We start from the raw sequence: 25600 nt of genomic DNA on the forward strand, positions 1-25600 counted from the left end.
AAAAAAGAATTTTGTGCTTGCAGGACTACAGATATAGTCATGCATGTTATGCACGCAGACTTACATTATTTAAGTTTGTTGATTTGTCCTGTCAATCTATAGTGAGAAAATGGTGTTTTAAAATGACTCTATATGGTTTACTTTTAAAAATGAAACATATTTGATCTACACTACAAATTCGAGAAATAGAACATGACTCTCAAATTTGAGACAGGACTCAAATCTGATTTGATGCAAACACCTTGTTAGTTAGTCGCTATTGCTTTCAGATGTAATCGCCAGCAATTAGACAAGAGCAAATGACAGCCCAGTAAGCTGTGCATCCAAAGTCATGTCAGACTGCCAAATGCTCAAGTTCCTTGTCTGCAAATTGTTATATATGCCTAGCACATGCAGTAGGACAGCTAAAAATAAAAGTTTAAGATGGACACTGTGTAACACAGGTTTCCCTGTGACTGGAAAGAACTGCAAACATCAGCCTAACAGCCTGTTTGGTTGAGCAAAAAATAAATAAAAAGTAAAAAAAATTAAATGATGGATAAATGTGAGAAGTTGCTTGCATTTTAAACTTGTCCCTGCTGCTTACAAACAAGGTCAATGATAGCCCTAGTTCTAGTTCTCCGGCTTTGACAATGAGAGAGGGTTTAATCAGATGAAGGCCTAATGTAGCAGGGCTATAGAGGCACAGGCATGCCTGGAGCTGTCCATCAGATGGAAAAGGGCATGATGGGCTGGGATCCAAACAGGCCCACAGAGAATCCCAGCCTGCTGTTGTTGCTGGCTCCTCATTCTCAAGGACCTTTAGAGATCAAAGACCAACACACAACAAGAGAGTCAGCAAGAGAGAGACGGAGATAGCAAGAGATGGACTAAAGAAAGCGAGTAGGGTAAGCAGGAAGGATGCCATGAATCAGAAGAACCCATGTGGCCTTCCACTGATTACCCAAACACCAGGCCTCCTACTGAGTCCAAAGAACAGTCAAAGGGATTTCCTGGAGAAAGTCTGTGAAACATCCACTCTGAGGCAGGCCAGCATCCTCCATCCGGTACCAGATGAAGTATCTTCCGACCTCAGCTCCATCTGAACATGTTACATTTTGTAGTTTGGAAATGATGTGCTCCTTTGATACTCCAAAAAAAGATCCTCTTTCCTCTGAGGAATAGTCGAAGTAGCCTCTCTCCCTGCTTTCACTCTCTCAACAAAAATAAAAAGATACATGGTGTGCTTCTGCCGTCCAGTGCTCTTGTTTAACCTTGGCGGAATACAAAATGGGACAAGCAGTAGAGCCGAACAAATACTAAGGTACATGAAGCGTTACGAAACAACTTAGAACATCTAAAAATGGACAACAAAAATATAACTGAAAGAGCAAGCCGCCTAAATATGAGCTCAGCCCAATTTCACTGGAGAGATCCACAAGGAGTTAGTGTTTGTCTAGATGGATGTACTCCATCAGAACGATCCAGTATGGTGTGCTTAAATTGCATGTCCAATTCAGTGAATAAAATATAAGTATTAGGGACAGTCTCCAATCAAAAAACTACTGCCTTTAAATAAATACAGCATTTATATAAGGTTCATAGTTAAGTTTGGAAACACATTTACATAATATAAAGAACTTGTTTGTGAACGTGTGGATTACATTTTTTTAAAGAGATTTTGATAGTGAATAGTGACTTAGAAAGTATGGTTGGAAGTTGAATATTAATACGGAATTTGTTGAATATTATTTAGTGTTAAATAATATTGAATTCTGTAACTGCACGGTTTCCTTTTCTGAGGAAGATAAAATGGACCAAGTAGATGAATACAAATATTAACCTTGGCATTTATGGACTCCAGGCCTAGTCAAAAAGCCTTCTTGAAATTGTTTTCATCCTTAATACTTCATAAGCTCTGTAAAAATGTATAGAAATATTTTTTGACATGATTTCTGAACTGGTGACATGTTTCAGAAGTCCACTGCAGAATTATTTCTGCTTGAAGAGGATAGAATTTAAATCTGCAATGAATAACATTTGTCTTCCCCATCTGGCAGTGAGAGTAATTACACAAATGCTGGTGACGCACACTTTTGTATAAGTTTTTTCACTTTACTTCCGGTTGCTGTAGATTGCTCTGTCTACAGTAGCTCCCCTCTTCAGCTCTATCCAACCAATCATAGCTGGTTGATGTAAAATGTATCGCGACAGAAGGACTCTCACCACAGACACCAGATTAAAAAGTCCAGTATTCTGCAAAATACTGACAGATTTGCCTGTCCATGCAAAAAAAAATACTGTCATAAAATTTAGCATAAAAATATTGTGTAATAACATTCCTTCAGGTCCATGTCTGTACTGTCACTTTTATCAAATGTTCAAGCCCAATTTCTGGCTAAGGGAATGGTAACCGTTTTAATGTTTGTCTATAATTTGAGTTTCATGAAAAATGTTTGACGGGAAAGTAACTAATTAAGATGGATTTACCATTTAAATAACATTAAGGTCTATGGAACCACAAAAAAAGAGTTAAACAACAGTTGTAGTATGTTAAAGGACATTTATGCATTTTGTAATGTCAAAACAAAATGTATCCTATGTGTGGCATCATTTTAGTAAGGCAAATTTTTGATTGATAATTATTACTTGTCCTTGACTGAACAATATTACTTGTCCTTTCTGTATGTGACTGGAGTAGATCCACAGTAGCGATGAAAATGGGAAACACAAAGTGCGTGTGTCTGTGTAAGGGGTAGTTTTACACATCTCTGCAGACATAAATGTGTGATGTCAATGTTTACAAACACATGCTAGAATTATAGGTGCCACTTTAATCATAGTAAGAGCCTCTTTTGGAGCAAAGCAGCCCTTTTTTCTGCACTGGCTGCACTAAATGTGAAAAGATGTTTCACTGATAAGGAGGTAAGTGCAGAAAAAATTACCATTAGAAAAGAGACTGGAGAGGACTCAAAGTCATCTATTATTTCAAAATGAATGTGGAAACATATGTCTCTCATTAGGTGTTATGAGGGGATGAATTCACATGAATAAGCATTTAGTGAGCCAGTCAGGGGACATAGCGTAAGTACAGATGCTCCATTGTATATTTCTTTGTATTGTGCCTATAGTTCAGCTGAATTGTTCATATCGTTGCTGCCTTATATTCTGGAGTCAGGTAGAAAACTTTATTCTCTGCAAAGACTACTTAACCTTAGATTCCAAAAACTCCAACCGTGTCTTTTCTGTCTTAAAAAAAAAAGATTGTTTTCTAAGACTATGATGTCAGCTTGTAAAATTTCATTGTTCAGGAGGTGGTCCCAAAGCATTAAGTACACTTACTGAACAATATAGCACTGGTCATGAACAATACTTTATCCGAAGCAATATGCATAATTCAGAATAGAGTAATTTTATAGCTTACCAGTTGCAGTAGCTGCCTTCTGGTACGCTGCAATCTCCTGATACACTTCTGACAGGATGTTAAACCACTTTTTGTGTTCCACTGGGTACACATGGCAAGAATAAAGCTGGCATTAATTTTGTTTGCAGTCTCTCTCCATGCATCTTATTTGTCTACTCTTGTCAATGTGCTACTAAATGACCCTTTTATTATATGTTTTCTCTGATGTACATCCTCTGTGAGAAGCTGATTTTTCTCCAAGCTCCAGTTTGGTTTTCTTTTTGTTTCAATTTTGGCCAATTTGCAGTGATTTTGTCTCCATTTAAATGGTTAGAGGCTGCTTGTTGTTAATTTCATATCAGTTAATTGTTGCTGGAGATATAAAAAATCTGGGAAATTAGATTGTTTTCATGCAATGTAGATGCTTTTTCTGAATATGATATTATTTGAGAGATGTCAGGATTTATTTAAAAAGAATAAAACACAGTTCCTCTAAATGGTTGGAGCTGTTGAATCCTACATAGGAGACAGGATATTTTTGTATCTCAAGAAATCTTTTGTCTATAATTCATAATGAATCTCCAGCCCAGTAATCCACCTTATTTAGTGAAAGTGGAAGAACACTGTTATGGCCAATCTCTCCATCTGGTGATGAGTTTAGACATGTTGAGTAATCTGTCAGTGGAAAAACATGATACTGTATACAAACATTCTGTTAAATAAACTCATCAGTGTGTGGCAATGCACTTAAAGGTTCAAATGTTAAATTCCTAGATTAAAGAGAGGATCATGCTAGTGAATATGACAACACTACTGCCATTCAATCCTCATGGCTGGTAGGGATTCACTCATGTGAAGGCCTACTGTCTATGGGACAATAGAACAGTTTATTGAAGCGTAGATGTGCACATCAAATGCAGAACTCATTTTCCTTTATCTAGTAAATAAAGTTAAACTCCATTGCAAAATGGTTCTGTGCAAAAAACCCTGACCTAGCAATTCGGAGAGAGAGGTAGAAATATTTCTGTCTATACCTGAATAGCTTTGCAGCTCAGTGAACACATGAGGGAAAAGGGAAAGAGACAGAAGATAAGAGAAAAGGAGGGAAACCAGAGGAAGAGAGAGATAGAAAGAAATCGAAGACACAAGCTGGGTTCAATTTAGAGGCTTCCCACAGGAGGTGGAGTGACCTGTATCTGCTACAATAGAGGTCATGCAATTTTGAGTGGATACCCCTGTCTTCAGAGGATACTGAGGACCCCTGCCTTGATGTGCGCATCCAGAGGAAAAAAAGCAAAGGGTTCCTGTAGCACGCAGGACCCCCTGAATGACCTGACTGGTGGGTTCCTATTACAATTGCCTCACTACACCGTAGCCTCGCAATTGACACCTCACAGTACGCAACAACACTAGCAATCAGTAAAGCTATCAAGCTCACAGGAAGTTACTATGAAGTCAGCCATCCAAAGAAACTCTGCCAATTCTGTATATTCCTGTCTTCTACTTTCATCAGCCAAATGTGACGAAAAAGCACCAAGAAATATATTATTTAGTAAACTGTAATTGAGTGGAAACCACAGCAGATGAAAGTATACGATCATTCCACGCAAACTCAACACAGAGACATAAATTAGCCCGGGTGTTTCTATTAAAAACGCTTTGAAAAGAAATAGTGAAAAGTTGACATACTGCAACACTGTGGCTGAATAACTGTGCTCCCTGAGCAGCCAGAATAAATTGCGCAGGCATTTTGCCATCTAAACCTCAACTGAGTAGTTCATTGAAGAGCTGATATAAATAAACCTGAACCTTGGTTCAAAAAGATTGTCACAAATTCTCACCTGCACCCACTCTCATATGTAATCAGTACCTGTTATGGAAGAAACATCACATCTAATCCAGAAAATATATTTTAAAAAAGGAAAGCAACAACAAACAAACAAACAGATAGATGGACAAACATGACCTTTAATTTCCTCTGATTGCCCAAGAGAAGCTAATGAACATTTCTGTAAACATTTTCAATTGGTGGGAGCCATTTTAATTACTCTCATCAGAGAAAGCCCTGCATGGCAAGAAGCTCAAATGAAGATAAACATTTAACCAAGCATGACCTTGTCTTCAATTAGGTGAATGTCCATAAAACAACACTGACAGTTCGATGTAATGATAGAAATGTATCAGAACTCACAATACCTGGTAGTTTGATAAGGGTAGTCAAATCTCTCTACAAGCCAGTCCTAATCCACAGGAGAAAGCTTTTATCCACCCACTGTTTTAATGAGGTCAGGATATCCTAAAGGGGATGCTACAGCTTTTGCACTTGAAGTTTCAAGCCAAAGTCTTAGGTCTGCAATACACTCCAAACAAAATGAAATTTGTTTTGCTCGTAAAGGTCGAGCTGGTGTTGAACGCAGAGCAATGAATAAATGGTGGCACATTCACTATAACTTGAGGTCTGTCTATTTGAAATAGAAAATGGAGGTGGGTGCGCAGGGTTTCACACAGTGTTTGAAGTGGAGCTACCACGCTTTGCCTGATAGAAAGAGTATATCCACTAATGTCAGAGAAGATTATTCTACGTTTGTGAAATATATATTTAGGCTTATTAAATTTCAAGTAAAATGCACAAACATGACATATTCATTGGGAAAATTCCAGTCTAAATTACCATCTAGTAACTATATTAATGAAATAAATGAGTTACTTCAAGTGCTTTTTGATGTAGATCAGTGCCATGTGTTTGCTTCTGAGCACAGCACTTAACCGTTTAAAGTTTGTTTTGACCAGCTGTATTTGATTCGTCAATGGGTGTGATTTAATGGGGGCATCGCCTACCACCTCCACTAACTAAATTCCTGGAGGTAACTACGCTGCAGTTGCAGTGTGACAGAGTCAGAGAAGATAGTAGCCCAAAGAATTAGGATTAATAAAAGCTCAAAGGCACATGTGACAGCTGAATATAGTTAAAAATAAATCTGCAAACAATTCCAAGAAGTTTGGATGACCAGCCTGACCATACTGCAGTAAATTAAACCAAAACTAAAGTTTTGTTTTGGCCATGAAACTGACTCACCGCCCACACACCCTAAACACTAATTTAGCTTTCGGGCATACTGGGGACTAAGACAAGTAGAAAATTTGGTTGTGGATTTATTTTCCAACAGGCTACTGATACCACAGTGAACTGAAATGAAGGAGGTTTTTCAACAGCTAAGAAAGACCCTTTCACTGTTAGATATCTATAATATGTATATATGTGAGATGCAGGTCCATTGTTGTGTTATCCTTTTATGTTTAAAATTACAATATTTCAGTAAAAAAAAAAAGAGCACTGGAAAAAAGAATCACTTCCATTGAAGACCAGCTGAATTAATAAAAATATATATTAATGTCCTCTGTCTAATTATATTCAAGCAAGTGCAAAATCATAACAGCAGGATTCAAGATACCACAGTGGCATGGAGGGGGTTAACACAAATTATGTTTTAGTCAGAGATAAGGAGTGAATGATTACACCGCACTGCATCCAATTGTGCTTGTGATTATAGCGCCTATCTTATGGTGTTACTGACAGTCCATCCGATATCAGTGTTAATTTCATTTGTTGTGGTTTTTGATCACTGCTTCCCTGCCTGTTCCACCCGCTGCCCGGTGAGTCCACTTAGTGTTTCTACTGGTTCTCCGGCTCTGTCCTGAGCGGTGGCATATTGCATGTAGGCACCATGCTGTGCTGCTGCTGGCAACAGCGTGAGGCAGAAGAGGATTATTCCTGACGACAGGGGCATTAAATGTGTAGCAGGCCGGTGGAGGCCTGAGCTGATGCTCTCTTGTCTGTTTTGGTTCAGCACCAGTTCAGAAGCAGTCCCCTCTAAGCTGAGTGGGAGCTCACAGTACTCAGAGCGTTGTGCCGTTCATTAAAGGCTGAGGGTGTCACACCAGCTTAGACCCAGTGTCCTCTCTCAACCAAGGCTTCATGCTGTACTCTTCTGCCTCTGCTTTTTAACACCAAGTGACTGGGAATGTAGTCACTTTACCGCAATTGGCAAATTTTCTCTATTTGTCAATGCTTTATAAGGACACACTTGAACCACGTGGTAAAAGTCAGAAAGGTTTATGTCTATGAGGAGGCTAACACTGATGGGTCTAATCTAGCATGTTGTGGCACAGAAAATATTACTCACTCTAGTCCTCAGAATTCAAATAACAAGTCATAAATGCTGTCATTGAGACTCTGTGGCTATAAGAGCTCCTCCAGAAGTACACAGTTAAAGGGGTAACATCAGACTACACAGCAGAAAAGTCAAGCCAAAATAAAATCAGCTCCTGTCTTTGACTGGTGGTTTTCCAACAGATGGCACACTTGCTTTGAATCCTATAATAATACACAAGCTGAATCAGAACTCTCAAGTGAACCAAAGAGCACAAAGTCCATCTTGAAAATAGCCCTGGTAAAATTGCAATTCTCCAGCACAACTCAAGTCCTGCAACCTTCATGCCAGCATAACCAAACATCAGGCTGACTCTCTTTGATCTTGAAAGGGATATAAGCCTAAAGCCCTTCCTGTGTGAGATGTCCTTCTTTAAAAAGATTCTAATCTCAACCGAAATGTCTAGCAAAATAGAGGTCATCGTGCCAGAGCAGCGAGCAGACAATAGCAGTTGGCTGCAGACCTGAGAGGAATTCTGTGAAGATTTGTTCCTATGTGTCTCACATGAGAGGCATGGTGACATCAATGGCTGAAAGAGCAGTTACACAAACAAGGTAAATATAGAATCCTGGGAAGTATTTCTGTTTTCTTCTGCAACTTGCTCACTATAAAGTGTGCTATCATCTTGTCTTATTTTGACAGGTGAGAAATCACAGAAATGTCACTGATTACCGCAACAAAAAATTTTCATTTCAATCAGGACCTCCTTTTGTATTTCTTTCAACAAAACCTTGGTTTTTTTCAAGTGCTGCCAGGTACTTTTCTCCCATTGATAATTTGAAGGCTGGTAGCATATCCGCACCTTGCACGCTACTCGTGATTCACTGATGAGAGTACCATTCAACCTTCTAAACTCTCATCCTCTCCCTTGAATTTTGATTCGATTGGTTTATCTAATTTTCCAGTAAATGCTTGAAATGTGTTCCTGCACACCTTCTTCTCATGAAACTACACGGGGGAATCGTGAGAATGATAGTAATGAATAGTTCTGCATTGGCTTCGCTTTACCACACCAGCATCACCACAGCCCCCACTCACTCTCCCTCCAGTTGTAAAGTTTCCAAGCAGCAAGTTGTGTCTTCAGTCGTTTTCACAAATTCATAAATGAAATGGAAACGGAAGCAAATAATGTACAAGTGCAGTGAAAAGTGGAAAACATAAAATAAGATCTGTGAATAATGTGTAAAAAAAACATTAACTGTTCAGTTTCCAGATGAACAAACACATAATATATTGGATTATTATTATTCTTGTGTTACACAATACAGTGCAAAAGTAAAAAATGTCTACAATCTTCACATTATTTTCCTCATTAACTGTTTGCTCTAAAAAACATAAAAAAGCAAAAATTGTTTACTGCAACTGAGGAGAGCCCAATGTGGCCTTTCACAATAGTGCACAACCCAAAGATATAATTAATTATGAGATTGAACAATTAACATCTGAAAATCGAAAACCAGACGGATAGTTGCTTAATGATGACACAATTACTCAACAATGAACTAATTTCTGACAACTGATTGATCATTGTATTATTGCAGGTTTAAATATTTCTCACAGTTAAATGAATCTCTACTACTCCTGCTGAAAACGGCATGTTATACAACCTGAAGGCCTAACGCATCAGTAAACAGTGTCAGATATGAAGTAGCCAAGCTGTGTGTCTTAAATAGGACCGTGGAAGAAAAATAACTATAGTATATGTTACGTAACAGTTGCTCAAATGAACATTAGCAGCCAACCGAGTAGACTATTCAGATTCCTTAAACATAGAAAATGGGAAATTAGTGCATTAAGCATGCCGAGCCAGGGCCAGAAATATGCACAGAATTGATGAGGTGTCACTTTCACTGAGAGTCACACAATGGCACCGACAAGAGCCTCTCTGATCCCTCCCTTCCTGCCTGTCTGCCACCAATGAGGCACAAACACTCTGATTTGCATGGTCTGCACAAAAAAGAAACGTCCTTGATTTTAGGAAAGGTTGCCTCGCTCTCTTCAGCCCTGGAAAACACAATTGGCATGCATACCACAACACCGAGACAACCGTCTTTTTTACAATTTTTTTATTTTTATTTTTTTACCAATTTCCTATCAGCCTGCCAAACATCCACAGAAGAATCTGCAGCTCTGTAACACAACATGGTCCTTTTTTCCTGAAATATGTCTGTTATGATTTAATTTGGTAATAAATGATAAGACATGCTAACAACTGTGGCCGACAGCATTCCCGAGCAAATGCTTAGACTTACAGTTTGAGATCAATTTCAAAGCCATGTTAATTAATTTAGACTGCTTGCAGCACAATGCAGGTCAAACAGGGCAAACAAGTTACAACATCAGCCAATTAGAAACACACAAGCATTATACATTTTTTCCTATAGAGCACAGCTTGTGAGCACACATATGACAGATAGAGACTTAAACGAAGAGTGCTTTACAGTATATGTATTTCTTATACTGTACTAATTAGCACTGTAATTTTGACAACTACAAGTCTTTACCACAGTTACATTAATACTCTCAAATTATTTTCTAAAATACACTGGCTTCACAAAATCCCTGTGTAAAATACTATTTAACTGTATGTCACTGACAGATTGTCTTTTTGAATATCCTGTTTCTTAGAAACGAGGCTGTGTGGTGCCTTATCATCTGGTTGTTTTTCAGTCAATTAACTTTCATCACTGCAGATGACTATATTTATATGGTCACAATTTGTTAATCAAAAGCATGGATGGTTGATTTTTGCATATTGGTTTTGAGATTTGTCATGGAGTGTATTTAGGTCTAATTACTACCAGTTATTCTCTGAAAAGAAGAACCAGTTTTTCATCTATCAATAGTGCAAAATGATAAATTCATCAACCTATCCCCTGAGAAAGAGAGCAGGCTGACAAATGAGTTCTGAGGCAAATGAAGCAACACAAGTCCGTGTTAGGGAAATACAGTGTAACATATTCAAGACTTAAATGCTTTGGTCTATGCCTTAAAATAATCCTAGAACAAATCAATTACTGTGTCAGGTCTTTCCAGAAATACAACATATTTCCTTTTGTATTTTGGGATGAACTCCAAAAGTGTCAAGGTTAGTTTGAATTTAAAAAGTTAAACAAAATGCCAGCAGAAATCAAATCAGATTGCAGTGTCTAAATCTTGATCTGTCACAGGCTTGTGGGAGGCACACATTAAGACTGAGACGGCAGAAGCTAATGAGAAACTTTCGAAGAGAATAGAAACTCCTGTATAGAACACATTTTTGAACATGTGTATCTTCATTTCTTTTGGTAAAGAAAACAAAGGCCATCTGTGACATCTTACACAAGTAGAACATTTTGATGTAAAAAAAAATGGTTTGTTATCTATCCCTAATGTGATGCAAATGTGAAATGCGAGACACCTTGCGCCTTCACAATGCCAGTGCTAAACACTATTTATGTTTACACCGGGAGTTCCTCATAATGCTAAATTCAGCAGGAGTGAAGTATTGAGAATAAAACTCGATGTGCAATTGACATTAGCCCATGATTTATGCCAAACAGAGCTTACTTGCAGAATAAGAACTGCCAAATTTACAATAAACACACCCCAAAATACAAGACATTTAACAATTGTCTCAGTTTCAACATGTGGATAGCTGGTGTGAATGCTAGCCGACTGTGTAGTTTGTGCTCATATCCCACCACAGAGCATATGGTATGACAATTAAATGTCAGGCAATCCATGCAGAGCACAGATAGCAATGAATTATCCATGTTGGGGAAAGACTCTGTACTGCAGCTAAAAGAAAGCATCAGAGGAAGCAGTGGGCTTGTATAAGACAATCCATTTCAAAATAATTTCACTTAACATGATTGCAAAGGTAGATATGCTCAGTGATATGTCTGACAGTGCACTTTAAATGTAATGAATAATATATCTAAAACCCAATGAGAAATATAGAAAATAATAATAAAACCTTTCATACATTTGAAACAGTCATGATGAATTGTGCAACTGATGTAATCTGAGCAGGGAACACAAGAGCATAAACTAAACCTAATATATTTAAATGCATTAAATATGGCACAGGCTCAGCGTTTTCATATGACGTATTTTAACATCTCTGCGTAGTGAGGAAAAAGGTTTTCTGTTCTGAGAGGATATTTTGGTGGAATGGGGAACCTCACACAGCAGCAGTGATGTTGTTTTGAAGAGAGTTCACATGACTTATGAATCTGTCTGAAAAGGGCCTGAGAGAACAGCGTGTCTTTTGGACGGGTATCTGTGTAAAAAGATGGATTTAGGAGAAAGAGGCACGATAAGGAGCGGTGTCCTTACCTCATTAGTGTTCCACCGGTGTCTCTCCTTTGGCAGCGAGGTGCATTTTGGTAGACATTCAAGCAGCTTCTTGGGCAGGTATATTTTCAAATGTCCATGTTCATCTACAACAAGAGCAAGACAAAAAAGAATATTTAGCACAGGCTTTCATACCTTATTGACTTGCTCGTCTCCCTCTTTATCAGTCTATCAGTCTCTCTGCAGCAAAACGCTGACTGCAAAATAACTATCCCCTACTGAATTAGGAAATTAATTTAAGAATAGGGTATTGCATACATTTTATTTTGTGGTGGGCTAAATTATTTTACTGTGAAATGTATTCTATCAGGGGAGTTCACCAGACATTTTTCACTGTCAACTTGTAAAGGCTGTGTCTATTCATTATTTAGACACAATAAACACCCTTGAGTGATTTTATAGTGCATGGAGATTTAGTATGGGAATCTGTGTGCGGCACAAAAGAATGTGGTGTATTATTCAGAGAAATAATTACGATTACAAGGCCCCAATGCTTAAATCAGAATGAACGTATTTCAATCTATAATTTACACTTCACATTCAGTTCACAAGAATTATAAAACAGTAATGTTTAAAGACCCGCTTTTACATGAATGCATTCAAATGTTCATTTCAGTTCATTGCTTTCTTCTTGGTCAAATATGCATAAAATATGGCTTAAGTGTGAACAAATTATATTTGTATAGGAAGGAAAGAATCATGTTGAATTCACAATACCATGAAGAATTCTATTAGAATCTTGGTGTGTTCCTTTAATCGGAGCATGAGATAGAAGCTTATGTGTCAATAATTTCAGCAACTTACAAACAAATTGTGGACACTCTAAGCAACAGCAGATACTACGATTCACAATTAGTAGAAACACAAAAAGCAGTGATTGTCAATTATAGTGAGATGGCAGGGGAACCTAAAGTAGGAGACGATGCTCCAGTAGATACCAGTAAACAATAAAGCATTACCAAGTGGAACAAAATGTAAAAGTTCTATATGGAAAAAAAGGTATCAGACTGTGTCACTGAGGGCATATTTATGCATCAAGAAAGAACAAGGCAACAATATGAGGTTTTTTTGTCTCTATAGCTGCCATTAAAGTTTGTACTCTTCCTGTCCCCTATTCTCACAGACTACAAGCTTGTAATCTTTTTCTATACTTTCACTACTTCACTTCTGATGAATTTAAAGACTGTAACACAGCAATTCTTGAATGTGGAGTTAGTTAATCTTAGTAATGTTCTACCACGTAAAAATAGATATATTATTCAGCTTTAATGTGTGTAAATTGAATGTAAATAAATTCACTAAAGGTAATGCAAAATACTGAATTTGTATGTAATGCAATATAGCTTGAAAATAATTCAACAACAAAACAAATAGCACAGACTGTGCTTTTTTTTACATTTATATAACCGTGGGTTAGGGGAAAATGGGAAAGTAAAGGGAGAGACAGAAAAAGCCTGAGCATGAGTGCTGACTATGGTTCCCTGGGGTAGATGATATCAGTGGTTGACTGTAAAAAAAGAGAGAAAAAGTTCAACCAAAGCAAAATACCAATAAGCCAATACAAATAATCCTGAAGTGCACTTCATTATGAGGGTATACAAAGAGCTTCTGTAGCTTGCTTACTGTATATCACACAAAGAGTACAATGCCACAGCCCAAAAAACCTCCAGATGGAAAATTCAACACAGCTGATCCACAGAGATGAAGCTGACTCGTAGCCCCTAAGTATAATGAGTAAGGTGGAACGTCACTGCTCCCTCAGGAATATAAGAGTTGCTCTGTAGTATCTGCTACATCCGTCTGTACCTATAATCCTACATGTAGTTTTATATGAGCTGCACAGGTACCTGTAATTATTTGCTTCGCCCAATTAAGAATCATATACAGCATCTGCTCCTTGGTACCGCCACAGCGCTTTTCACTGACAAAACTGGGAAACGCTGTGACTGAATCATCAGCGAGCTACCAAAGAGAAAAGGGGAGCTGTGTTCACGTGCAGACTATTTATTATGCAGCACCGACTTAAAATTTAATCAAGAAACAAATAAAAAGTGACAGCAGATGCACAGTGGCTTCATGGGGTCAGTACAAAGTCTTAGCCATCTCCTATCATACAACATGTGCTCTGAAGATTTGCTCTTTGCAACTGGCAGACAGCAGTAACAGCAAATACATATGGCAAGTCTGTCTGTGCACAGATTATTCAGGATTTAATGCTACCCTCTGGCACATCCTCCTATGACACCATCAACACCAGTCTCAAGTGTGTTGAGGATTTTCTCACCGAGAGAGCAGAGATAGAAATCTACTGCACGAGGATATGCCTACTCAATCTGCTGGCAGGCTAAAATATTTGGGATGAGCACAACAAAGAGGGTCTTGACGAAAGTAATAAAATCTCTTTGGGGGTTTTAATCATTTCATAACCTTAAACTTACACTGGTCTTTGCACAACATGTTTGTGTGCAAGGTACTTTTTTGCTCTACAACTCTCTGCCACGGACCGCTGAATTATGCAAAATACGTCTCAGTTCAGTACGCCGTGCACAATAAAAGGTGACACAACTGCAACATAACTGCATTTTACTTTGAAATGCCAGTCTTGTATTTGTCAGCTAACAACCCCTCAAGCAATAAAGCAACCTATGTAAACCCTGCAGGACTAACAAGGTGTTAACTGAGTTTCTTCTAATCCCTTAACCTTACATGGATGCTTTTTAAATCAGGTTACAACCAAAACTGGAGAATGATTAGATTACTAATGCATATATAAACAATCTGAAGGTGAAAAAAGCTCAGCATATTTATTCAGGTGTTGTTTTTGCAGTAGTGGCACAGTGTGCAATAACATACAGCCATTACATTAAGCAAATGTATTTTCACAAAAAAATCTGTGGTATTATTCTGTTTAAAGTAATCTATGGTGGTTCACTTTTTATATGTTGTTTATTATTTTAAATCTACGGACTAGACACACAGTGCACTCAGCATAGTCTCTCCAGCACATTGCATCTGATGTGAAGCAAAAACTGTGGGTTTAAAGTGCTGACTTTCAGTATTTGATAGTCTGTGCAATGTTCCTGACTGGCCAAGTCAGTCAGCTGACCTCAGTCCAACTGAGCATGTGTTTCACTTGCTGAAGACCAGACTGAAGGCAAAAAGCCCCCAAAACAAGCAAGAAATGAGCATGGCTGCAGTACAGGCCTGGCACACCACGGCCAGGGAACATGCCAAGTATCTGTTGATGTCTATGTATCGTGGATTTCAGACAGTCATTGATGGCAAGGGATTTGCAAACAAATATTTAACAGCATATGAGCCAAGTCATGATTTATAAAAATTATGATATCTGAATTTTAACAGTATACCTATGCTTTCACAATGTCCACACAAAGTCAGATATTCTAAAATCAGCAGCACCAGTGTAATGGATAAAGTACTTGTGTTGCATTTATTTGATATGTATGTGAGGTCATTGTTATTTAGTCCAGACAGACTGGTGTCAATGTTTACTTTTGCTGCTAAATTGTCAGAAAACTGTGCAGAGAAACAAGGTGTTCAGTCTGTTAACTGTTATTAACAGAAGGTCTATAAACAGTACAGGCCTTACAGTAAATTACCATCAGATTATACAGAGGGCCACGGTGTTCAAGGTTTTATCTATCTCAGATATGGATGACTGTATTTCAGGATAACTACTGTCATGTTTCAAAAAGTGTGCTGTGCTTTTTTTTGCTGTTAAATAAACCATGTGCTTTAGATGTGGCACTTCGTCAGATGTTCAGTGGCCTTCTCTAATCTGAGTCCTTGTCTAACTTGAAAGGGGCCTTGTTTTCACACTAGAACGTTTCTTTCAAAGCACACAAAGTGAACTCAACATAACTGAGGTTTCCTTTCTACAGCACTGCACTCTCATAACTCTAAACTGTTTTGTTCATTCAGCTGCTATTTATCCACACTAATAATATTTGAGCTACTGTATGTCTTCTGTTCCTTCCACAGGGCATTTCCACCAGCGTGAATGGGGAACTGTGAGCGTTCCAGCAAAGTGTTGCTCACTAATTAAAGATCTGTCCACTGCGGAATGGAAATCCACATATACTGTAGTTTGTGTATCAGCTAAATGCAGTCCCGAGGGGAATAGCTTGGACGCCAAAGTTGGAATAAGTTTATAGAGTACAGACAAGCTCCTCCTAATCAAATTGTCTGATTTGATCAGTGCATAGGCAACAAATTACCCACAAAAGAAGTGGTTTCAAAAATGTAAATGTTGCTTTCTTTTTACTTAACCAGAAGCTGATCAAAGCCTGAAAAGGACTCTGCTTCTTTGCATTTCCAGTTGATTCTCCTGTAAGGTTTAATATTTATTTTGGAGTCTAAACTGCAGGCTTAATGACTACTTGTACATTAGCCAAGAGAGGGATACACAGAAAACTACTATTTGGTTGTAAAACACTAAAGTGCAAGACAGGCTGATACCAGAGCTTGTTACATGAGAGGATGTGCTGAGCTGAGCTGGCACACTGGAGCCAATTACATTCTAGGTCTTGATGAGCGAGCTCACATACAAAAAGGCTAAACAGAGAGAGGAACTCTTTTCAATACAGAGACTAGAGGTCTGCAGCTTTCATGTTGCCATCGCAGGCCATGTGTGTGCTGAGCAGTGGCAGCCTGTGCACGCCGCTTCATAATTCACATCACCCTCTGTCGAATGATTATAAAGATATATATTTTTCAGTGCTGATGTTTGGATTATCACTGATCCTGGCTGCTAAGCAAACACTTGGGCCGAATTTAAGGGTATCTGTCATGCTAGCTTGCTCCAGCCCCACCCTAGAGATGAGAGCGAGGGTCATGAGACTGGAAAGGCTGACAAAAACAAATCTTTAATCAATATCTGAGCCCTGAACGCAAAACCTTCTCTCTTCCGTCTCTGTCTCAGAGCGCTCTGGGAGTGACAGTTTTTCTTTTTAATCTGTGCCCACATTGTGGAGAAATTGCAAGCTAATGTTTTGGCTATAGATCATTCAACAAATCGCTGCTGGCGGTGCATATCCAAAGTAACTGTTTGAATGCAAACATTTTCCACAACAGTTCAGTGGCTAATATGGCTTATGGATGTGAGGACAAGTGTAACCGTACCTGCTCTTTTGTAGCTATACCTAAAACACGTGGGAGGAGAATCACAGCGGAACAAACAGTCCTGTGGATAAACATTTGGCTCTCATCTCTGTCCAGTAAGATGTGCTGTGAAACTGAATTAGGCCTATGGCTATGTCTGTTATCATTATGCTGGAAGACAGCCATCCACTGGGCTGGACCAAAAATGCCCTTAAGAGTTTAGCTAAAAAATTTGCTTGGTTAGCCAAATGAACTTCACTCAGACATATTTCATCAGCTGTGTGACAGAATGTCAAGCTACCAGAAACAAAAATATGGTCCTGCATCTGCTAAAAGTAAACATTATCCAAGCAAAAAGCAATAAATATTATAGTGAAAACAAGCTCTTCCTTTGACGCAGCCTCACATCAAAACTCGACACTAATGATAGTTAATCACTTAAACGTCCTCCGAGAGCTGCCTGCATATTTCCAAATATGATGACTATTTTTTAACTGAAGGTAACAACATTAAATGCTGTTTAAGGTCAAAAAAGTAGCATTCATGTAGTGATGCTCTCACCCCTTGCAACTACCAATATTTGTTCCAGTAGCTTACTTTTGAAGCAGCAACAGATATTCTAGTCACACTCACTTAAATGGAGAGAGTAAGAATTGCAAAAACTCTTTATCTAAATCATTGTGTTTGCAACAATAGCAGAGGATTTGAAAGAAATATTTTTTAAAAAGTCATTATTTTTCCGTGTGTACGAAAAACATGCACGCACACCAAAAACATAAAAGCATAAGCCTATTATACTAGACAAGGAGGAAGGAATATAAGACATAAATTCCTTTTAATTCACAGCATGCAGAGAAAAACATTACACAGTCTACTTACATGCAATTTCTACAGCATGCACAATGATAAATGCAAAAGATATATGCTTTTCATTCAAAAGCATAGACATGATTAGAAATATGGCAATCTACAACTGGAATGTGCATTATGTGTCATGCAGAAGCTATAACAGCCAGATCTATAGGAGGCCAGATGTCAAACCAGTTCGATGACAGAGTGGACCTAAAGCTCAGACAATGAGTAAACAAGGACAAAGCACTGACAAGGTGCTGGCAAGAGAAAAAAAAAACATCTAGACAAAAACACGTGGTCAAATGTGAAGCAGGGAAGAACTCAGACAGCCACGGGGAAGTGCTCAACTGATGACATGCTGTCAACTAAAAGTAATCAATCCGGTTGTGAGACATGAAAGAATGAGGAGGAAAGGTAACGATGGGGGTTTAACCTGAAGGAGGCTATGGCCATGGCATTTACAGTGATGGGATATTGCCTTCGGTAGCCTTCAGATCAGGACACTTTCCTCTTTTTCACCAAGTCTCTCAAATTCTTGCTAACATCACAAACCATCTGGCCAAATGTCATGGCTTACAGGCTCCTTTAACATTCCTGAAGGCAAGGTTTAATTAATTCTTAAAGTAATTATTAACCACTCATTTAAAATTTACTTGATACAGTTCAAACACATAAAAAAACAGCTACATTTTCCCTTTGCTCCTTGACAGTCTAAAATCCTTATTTTCAAGAGCCTTGAAATGTTGCAAAACTTTACAAAAATGCTGTTTCATTTGCAGAGATCTTCAACATTTATATTGACTGACTTTACACAGAATACTGGTGGTATTTGGCTGTAAGTGAACAGAACACTTCATTATACCAACTCTACATGCTGGTATTTGTGGGAGTTCCTGAACTGTGCTTTACAGCAACACAGGACAATTTAATTCGTGTCAAATTGCACTGGCATTAATGACAATGATGCCTTTCGTCCAGGGGCTGGTCTCCCTACAGCCTGATGGCTCTTGATGGGGACAAAGAGAGGGGTATGCAGACATAGACTTAAAATAGCCATGTGTTAGCGTAGGACTGGGAAACCAATTATCTTTATCATTTGGCCCGTAGCCTGTTCGATAGCAATCTTACATACAGTGAAATTACTAGCCGCCCACAAGCAAAGACAGAAAAGTCCTAGTGAACTTCACTAGTGTGCTGCTGTGCTACCAGAAAACTAAAACAAAGAGAACATTACATGTCTTCTAGCGATAGCATCAAGCATGAGGGTTTGACCTGCAACGCACACAACAGCTGTTGTAAAAGGCGTGAAAGGTGTATTTTTTCCCACTGGGAAAGACGGAAAGAGTCTGTATGCCAGCGAAAGACTTGAATTACACTGAATCTCACTGGACACTATTTCTTATTCAGCTGTGCTACAACCAGACAGGATGTGACATGTGCAGTATGGCAGCTTTCATTGTTTACAATTACACTGTTTACATTCCCTCAATAGTATTGTGCTGGACACAGTGTGGCTCTGTGTGGTTATGATACTATAGTGTAATATAGCATAATAAGGAAAGACTGTCAAAAAGTCAAACAGCTAAAAAAAAAAAAAAAAAAAAAAAAGCCTAGGCCTATTACTGGAAGTTCAACAAACATGCACACACGGTTAACTGCCTGCAACAAACTGAAAATGACTCTTTATGTGTTCTCAGCCCTCACCAAACTCACCCATCCATAAAAATCCCATCTCAAGGAGAGCAGAGGTGAGGTCTCTCTCTCACTCCCTCTCTCTTGCTCTTGTTCTCTCTCACTTTCTCTCTCTTGCTTACACATGCACACAAACAAAGCCCTTCTTTCTGTATCATAACTACTCCCACAATTACTCAGACGATTACTCAGATCAATGGTTTACCTGCCTGTTTGAGCTTCTGTATTCTGCTACAGTGTGTCCTGGTAGGCAGAAAAAGCTCCGGGCTGAAAGCATTAAACAGGGTGTCTGACATGGGTACAGGATACTGTAATACCATGCAATAACATGAGGGAAAATAGCAAGACTGGCAAAACGTATTGTCAGTCACAGCTGTCACACATGAGGGGGTAACGCAAAAGTCTATCAACAATGTCCCTGTTACAGTCTGCATCCCTGTTTCATAGCTCTGCAAGAGCACGCTGCTGCCTTTAAATCTCTCAAAACATTCTCTGCTAAAAATCCCAAAAAGAGACCAGTGACAAATATCAAGAGAGGAGTCTAAGGAGGGGTTGGGGGTGATTTCAGACTCTCTATTTAGAAATGACAATACACGAGCACACTTAATTATCCAGTCTCTAGTCTGGATCAACAGAGTCTTCCAGCAGTGAAAAGATTGGTGTATTCATTAACAATGAAGGGGCTCCTTTCTGCTGAGAAACAATCTGCATTACTGGGGACAGTTTTTTCAATGGATAAAGACAGAGGCTAAAATTCAGACACATTCTCTAAAGAGGAATGAAGGGAAAATCACCGCAAATAAAGTCAAGGCTTTGGCCTATATTTCTGACTGATTTGTTTTGGTTGTGACAGAAAATAGTGCTTGCGAGCAGACTTGTAAGTGCACTGAAGCAATTCCCACAGAAGCTGGTTTTTACAAGTCATAAAAACCTCAGCTATGATGCTGGACTGTCTTTGTTCTTTGCCCCTGGTCTGCAGTTCTACAAACATAAAGAGAGGCAGGCAGAGAAAAATATCAGTTCATTTGAATGAAAAAATATCAAAGGACGTTAATATTTTTTGAGCAGTGCATAACTGTTTTCGTCATGCACATTTTAATTTTGCAACATTTTAAACCCATACTGTTAACTTGAGTTGATCCCCCTCTATCAAATGCAGGTTTAAGAAAAGCCGAGAAAAGGCAAGTACAGGGCCGTAATTGATGGCTCAAAGTGTAAGCTTTCTCTCTGAGGGTCTGCTCAGGTCCTGATCCCCTGGCCTCAACCTGAAACAATCACTCTTAGTTAACGACAACACTTCAGCTATTGACAGCGTGATCCCGTAAAGCAGACACTTCAATCAACAGAGCAGCCGGAGGAGGTGTTGTGTTGGAGGAGAATAAAAGAAGGAGGGGGGCATGGGGACGGATGAAATCAAGAAGTAAATAAATGAATTGATGAATGAATAATAGAGTGGCCAGCTAGTGGCCTCTTGGAGCAGCAATGCAGTATTAATAACTGACTCTTACTGTTCGTCTCTGTGTCATCACTGATACTCTTAGGTGGACCATGGCCAGCATAACACACTGCTGATCTGTACATTCGATCCGGATTACGTACTTTCTTCAGTCCTTCAGGAGGCAAAGAGAAAAGTAGAGAAAATCGAGGAAAAGAAGCATTCTCCCAGCCTGTGATAGCTAAGCAAACTCCCCATGCAAGCAATATCAGTAACAGAAATTACACAGTATGTTGAAATACATTTAAAACACACAAGAAGCTGTTTGGCAAAATATGATGGGAATAATATTAACAATATAATATAATAAGGCTAATAAGTCACATTTAATTTGTCTGTTGTCTATTGAAAACAGTCAAGCTCTCCACAAACTGAATATTTTTGTCCACACAAGAGAAATAGCCTGTAATAAGGGTCACTGTAGCTCTGGCTGGGTTTGACGCGGGTCAGTAACACTTCTTATTGTATCAACGGTAAACTGAATGAATCAATACAATCAATCAGTGGATCCGTGCAAAGCAGTCAGTAAAGATCTATTACACGCAGGGATTAGGACTGATACGTCTCAGCAACCACAGACCGGACCTGTGTCCCATCCATCCATACTTCACTGATTCAATTAAAAAGGCTGGGGAGAAAAAAAAATGTAGCGCCTGATTCAACACAAAACTGGGAGAGCAAATCGTCCGACATCATGAGGAGGTTAAATTCATCCCTCTTTACAAAACAGCAGAGAAATATTTATACCATTGCTGCACAAGCACTTTTGTAAGTTAATGGCTGACTGCGTGCTTACTTGATGTTTTGCTGCCGCTTCACCCTGAACTTTGAGTGAAATGATAACATCATAAAACTTTTTAAACTGCACTCACTTGAAAATAAAAGAGAAAAATTACTTCTTGCATGGTGGAGACTACAGACCAAATTCACTACATTTTTAATAGCAACCTTTATTGACTGTTTGTTTTTTTATCTCCAAAGTTCCAAGTGCATTAAAGTTACATTAATGCGTTGTAACACACCTGTGTGAGCTTTTATGTATCAGTAAACTGTGTCGTCATCGTCAGATTTGCACTTATCTGATTTTAAATTAGTGTAAATACGCTGCACAGTTGTTGTAGGTCTACAAAAAACTAACAGTATCAAGATTCAACTTCAGAGGGTAAACACATCAATATTTAACTTCAACACAGAGTTTCCTTTACAAATCTTGTTTCATTTCTCACACTTGGCTTTTGTACAGAAATATTTGTAGGACATTCTGCTCGGGTAGACTCATAGCACCACTGGCTGTAGTTTTTATCCAGAGCGGTGTCAGTATTAGACATATCAAGCCTGTCCTTTCAGTGCCCTCCAGGCCTTGTACTTAAAGTAACGGACACACAGAGCTTTTTATGAGTGTGAAGGAAAAAAAATACCCCCAAGTGCCTGGACAATCAGTTAGGCTGGAGAGAAATACCCCAGGATGTAAACATTACACCACAGAGTGAGATCGGGTCATGGCCCCTGGGTTTAACACAAGATGCAACCCTCAGTTGTTATGGGCCATCATAAGACCTGCCAAACAACTAAGAGCGATCAGCACTGCCCGCATCCCACAAGGACAAAAAGGTTAAGGAAACACTGTGCAGCTCTCTCAGGGGCAACCGCACATCAGGTACATGTCATGTAAAAAAAACCTGTAATTGTCATATCCGCTGGAAAAAAAACAACATGCTCGACATTAATGAACAAGCAAAAACTGGGTGCAGGAGCAAAGATTCACGACAGCTTGGGGTAAAAGGACCAGGTTTGCATGAGACGACATCGCATTTACATAAAGGTATGAAGCACTCTCCCTCTCTCTACGCTCCCCTTCCTGCTCCTCCTCCTTTTTTCCACTGACCGGCCTCACAGGAGCACTGAAAATAACTTGACCGGCTCAGCAATGGGACTTTCAAGTCAGGGTTTTCAGCGAGAGCTCCCTGGGTTGGAGAGGCATCGGGATTATCAACTACAGCCTATTTGTTAACTTCAGCTACGTAGATGAATGCATTAAGACTATACACCACAGTGAAGTCATTACTATCACAAAACCAGATGTCTTCATTTTTTGTCATAGCCACAGACAGAGCCCACGGAAGTGTGCTTCTGTAGCTCAATAACACCCCCTGGTGGGACTCGGTTTGGTGGTTGGCACACTGACATCCAAACAACTGAAATCCCAGTGTTTTATCATTTCCCCTCATATGGACAGAGACAATTTGAAACATTACAGTAATTCTACATCAAAAAGAATTTGCGTTTGAGTTTACAGACACCAAAGTGCGACAGAGGTCTGTTTAATTTTGAAGCCTGCAACAAAACATTAAGAGCAGCTTAGAAACAGCTGGACCAAACGATTTATGTAGAAATCTGTTTTCCCCCTTCTTGTTTAATTTATGCAGCCAGTTTTAAAGTCTAGCATGACTCTTTTACTGCAGGCAAAGGGTCAGTATAAATCAAAAAATGTAAAATACCACAAGCAAATAAAAAAGCAAGGATATAGTGCAATAATGACTTATCACTATATTCAGTTATGATCGTTTTTAAAGAGTTATCAGTTACAAATATGGCAAAATTGACAATAGCAGAAATATCTGAAGAAACATAAACAATAAAATGCAATTTAACATGCAGATAAGGTTTCCAGGCTCAAGTTTTTTTCCAATCTAATTTTAGCAATTTAAGCTTTCGTCAAATTCAGATTGTAAACATGTAACTCACTCCAGTCCGCATCAAATATCTTTGACAGTGGAGAGCTGCCAAGAAAACTAGTCCTTTTTAGAAATGATGAAATATCTCTTATCTTTCATGCAGGCTATTTTTTAATTACTCACCCAAGATTTCCATGGGCCTCTCTGAATGAAAACAGATCTCTCATGCATATGGGTTGCAATAAAATATTGCACTAAAAAGGAAATAATTAAGTCTGGTGCATTTCATTTTAAGTTGGCCAGCCATATGAAATCAGCTGAGGAGAGAGAGGAGGGGAGAAAAGTCATCATTTTGTCCTATGTGTAAAGTAGTGTAATGGGCAGGCTGCTGGAAATCCTACTCTCCATCCTCCCTGCTTCCTCTGGTGTGATGGCATTTCAAGTGCGATGGGGCTCTGCAAGCGGAGCAGGCGTTACAGCGCTTTTGATGTCCGTGTCTCAAAGCAAATATAGGCCAAGTAGTATTAATTGACAAGTGAGAAAACACGAGATTCGCTCATTTGAACAAAAAAAACACATCACTTCTGGCTCGTAAACACTGTCCGCTGAACGCCAGAGAATTAAAAAAAAAAAAAAAAAACCTCGCGCTTCAAAGGGGGAGAACGAAAGAGACGAAGAGGAAAAAACTGGACTTGTATGTTTAAAAACAGACCTGTCTTTATTATTATTATGTCGTCAAAACAAGCTGCAAATAGCGACCGAAGGAGAGAGCCGTAGCGACACATAAACTAACACAAGCGCTTTTAAAGCTGGGTAATAAGGGAAGAAGTTAGTCGATGCCAATGACATGTTGTCATTAACTTAGCCTTGTTGTTAACAACTTGAATTGCTCGTCTTTTGACAAGGACCCTGAGCACGATAAGCGCTAAACGCGGTACTTTTACCACGCTGACTATCTGTCCCCGTGGCGTGCTTTAAATGTGGGCTACGATGGGAATAGTAGCTGGCTAGAATGCAAGCTAATATTAGCTGGCTAGGTGATGTCTCCACGTTTTAGCTGCCTATTCGGAGGAAAATAGCGGCGCCGTTTTCGGGCGAAAATTTCTCCACGCGTGTGTCGTCTCCGCGCGGAGTTGCGGCTGTTCCGAAAAAGCACACCGCGGTCATACTAGTAAATTAATCCCATTATATTTCTCTTACCTTCCGGCTTGTTTTCGGCAGCCATTTCCCCTTCACGCGCAACATCCTCCTCCTCCTCACGACCGTGGGTACCACGCGCGTGCACGGCGAGGACAGCACGAGGAGGGACCGGAGGAGCAAGCGGCGAGTCGGTCCGACCGAGGCGAACTTACCATTGGCTGCGAGGCGGTGACTGACAGAGAGGCTCCGGGATGAAAAACAACACATCTCCCCTCACCTTGGCACCACCAGCCGCGTTTTTTTTTCTTTTCCTTTTTTTTTCTTCTTACAGTGAATTTAAAACAGCTCAGAGGCGCTGCAGGTCCTGCATGACGCTTATGTTAAAGGATGGTGACGCCTTCTTAAATTATGTTATATTAAAATAAATTAAAGTGAAAAAATATAATGTCTAGCAGGTTGGCTGCATATTTTAGCTATAATTAAAACGAACTCCACTATGAATTTGTGTGGCTGCTTGACACACGAAACTTGTTAAATATTATGCAAAATTATCTGTTTATAGTCTCAAAATCTGAACGTGTCCATCTTTATTTTATGCAACTTATCTCATACTGTTCATACTGTTTGTACATGTTTGTTATATATCTCATTATATCCATGCTTTATATTCTGTTCATTCTGTTTATACTGCTCA

At 39.1% G+C, this 25600-nt stretch overlaps 1 protein-coding gene across 6 annotated transcripts in view; it reads right to left on the bottom strand.

The window, feature by feature from the left end:
• camta1a (calmodulin binding transcription activator 1a) overlaps positions 1-25177 on the bottom strand; it is a 289846-nt gene extending 264669 nt beyond the window's left edge. For 3 of the 6 annotated variants that reach the window (XM_051949097.1, XM_051949095.1, XM_051949094.1), the window contains exons 1-3: positions 24967-25175; positions 21105-21206; positions 11914-12017 (exon numbers count right to left, since the gene is read on the bottom strand). In XM_051949097.1, coding sequence (XP_051805057.1) covers positions 11914-12017; positions 21105-21206; positions 24967-24991 — 231 coding nt within the window. In that variant the 5' untranslated portion in view covers positions 24992-25175. Of the gene's footprint in view, positions 1-11913; positions 12018-21104; positions 21207-24966 lie in introns of all 6 variants that reach the window. The other 3 variants (XM_051949098.1, XM_051949101.1, XM_051949096.1) reach the window with 3 other exon arrangements.
• Positions 25178-25600: the final 423 nt, after the last annotated feature.

This window comes from Acanthochromis polyacanthus, chromosome 6 (assembly GCF_021347895.1).
Source record: "Acanthochromis polyacanthus isolate Apoly-LR-REF ecotype Palm Island chromosome 6, KAUST_Apoly_ChrSc, whole genome shotgun sequence".
NCBI lineage: Eukaryota > Metazoa > Chordata > Actinopteri > Pomacentridae > Acanthochromis > Acanthochromis polyacanthus.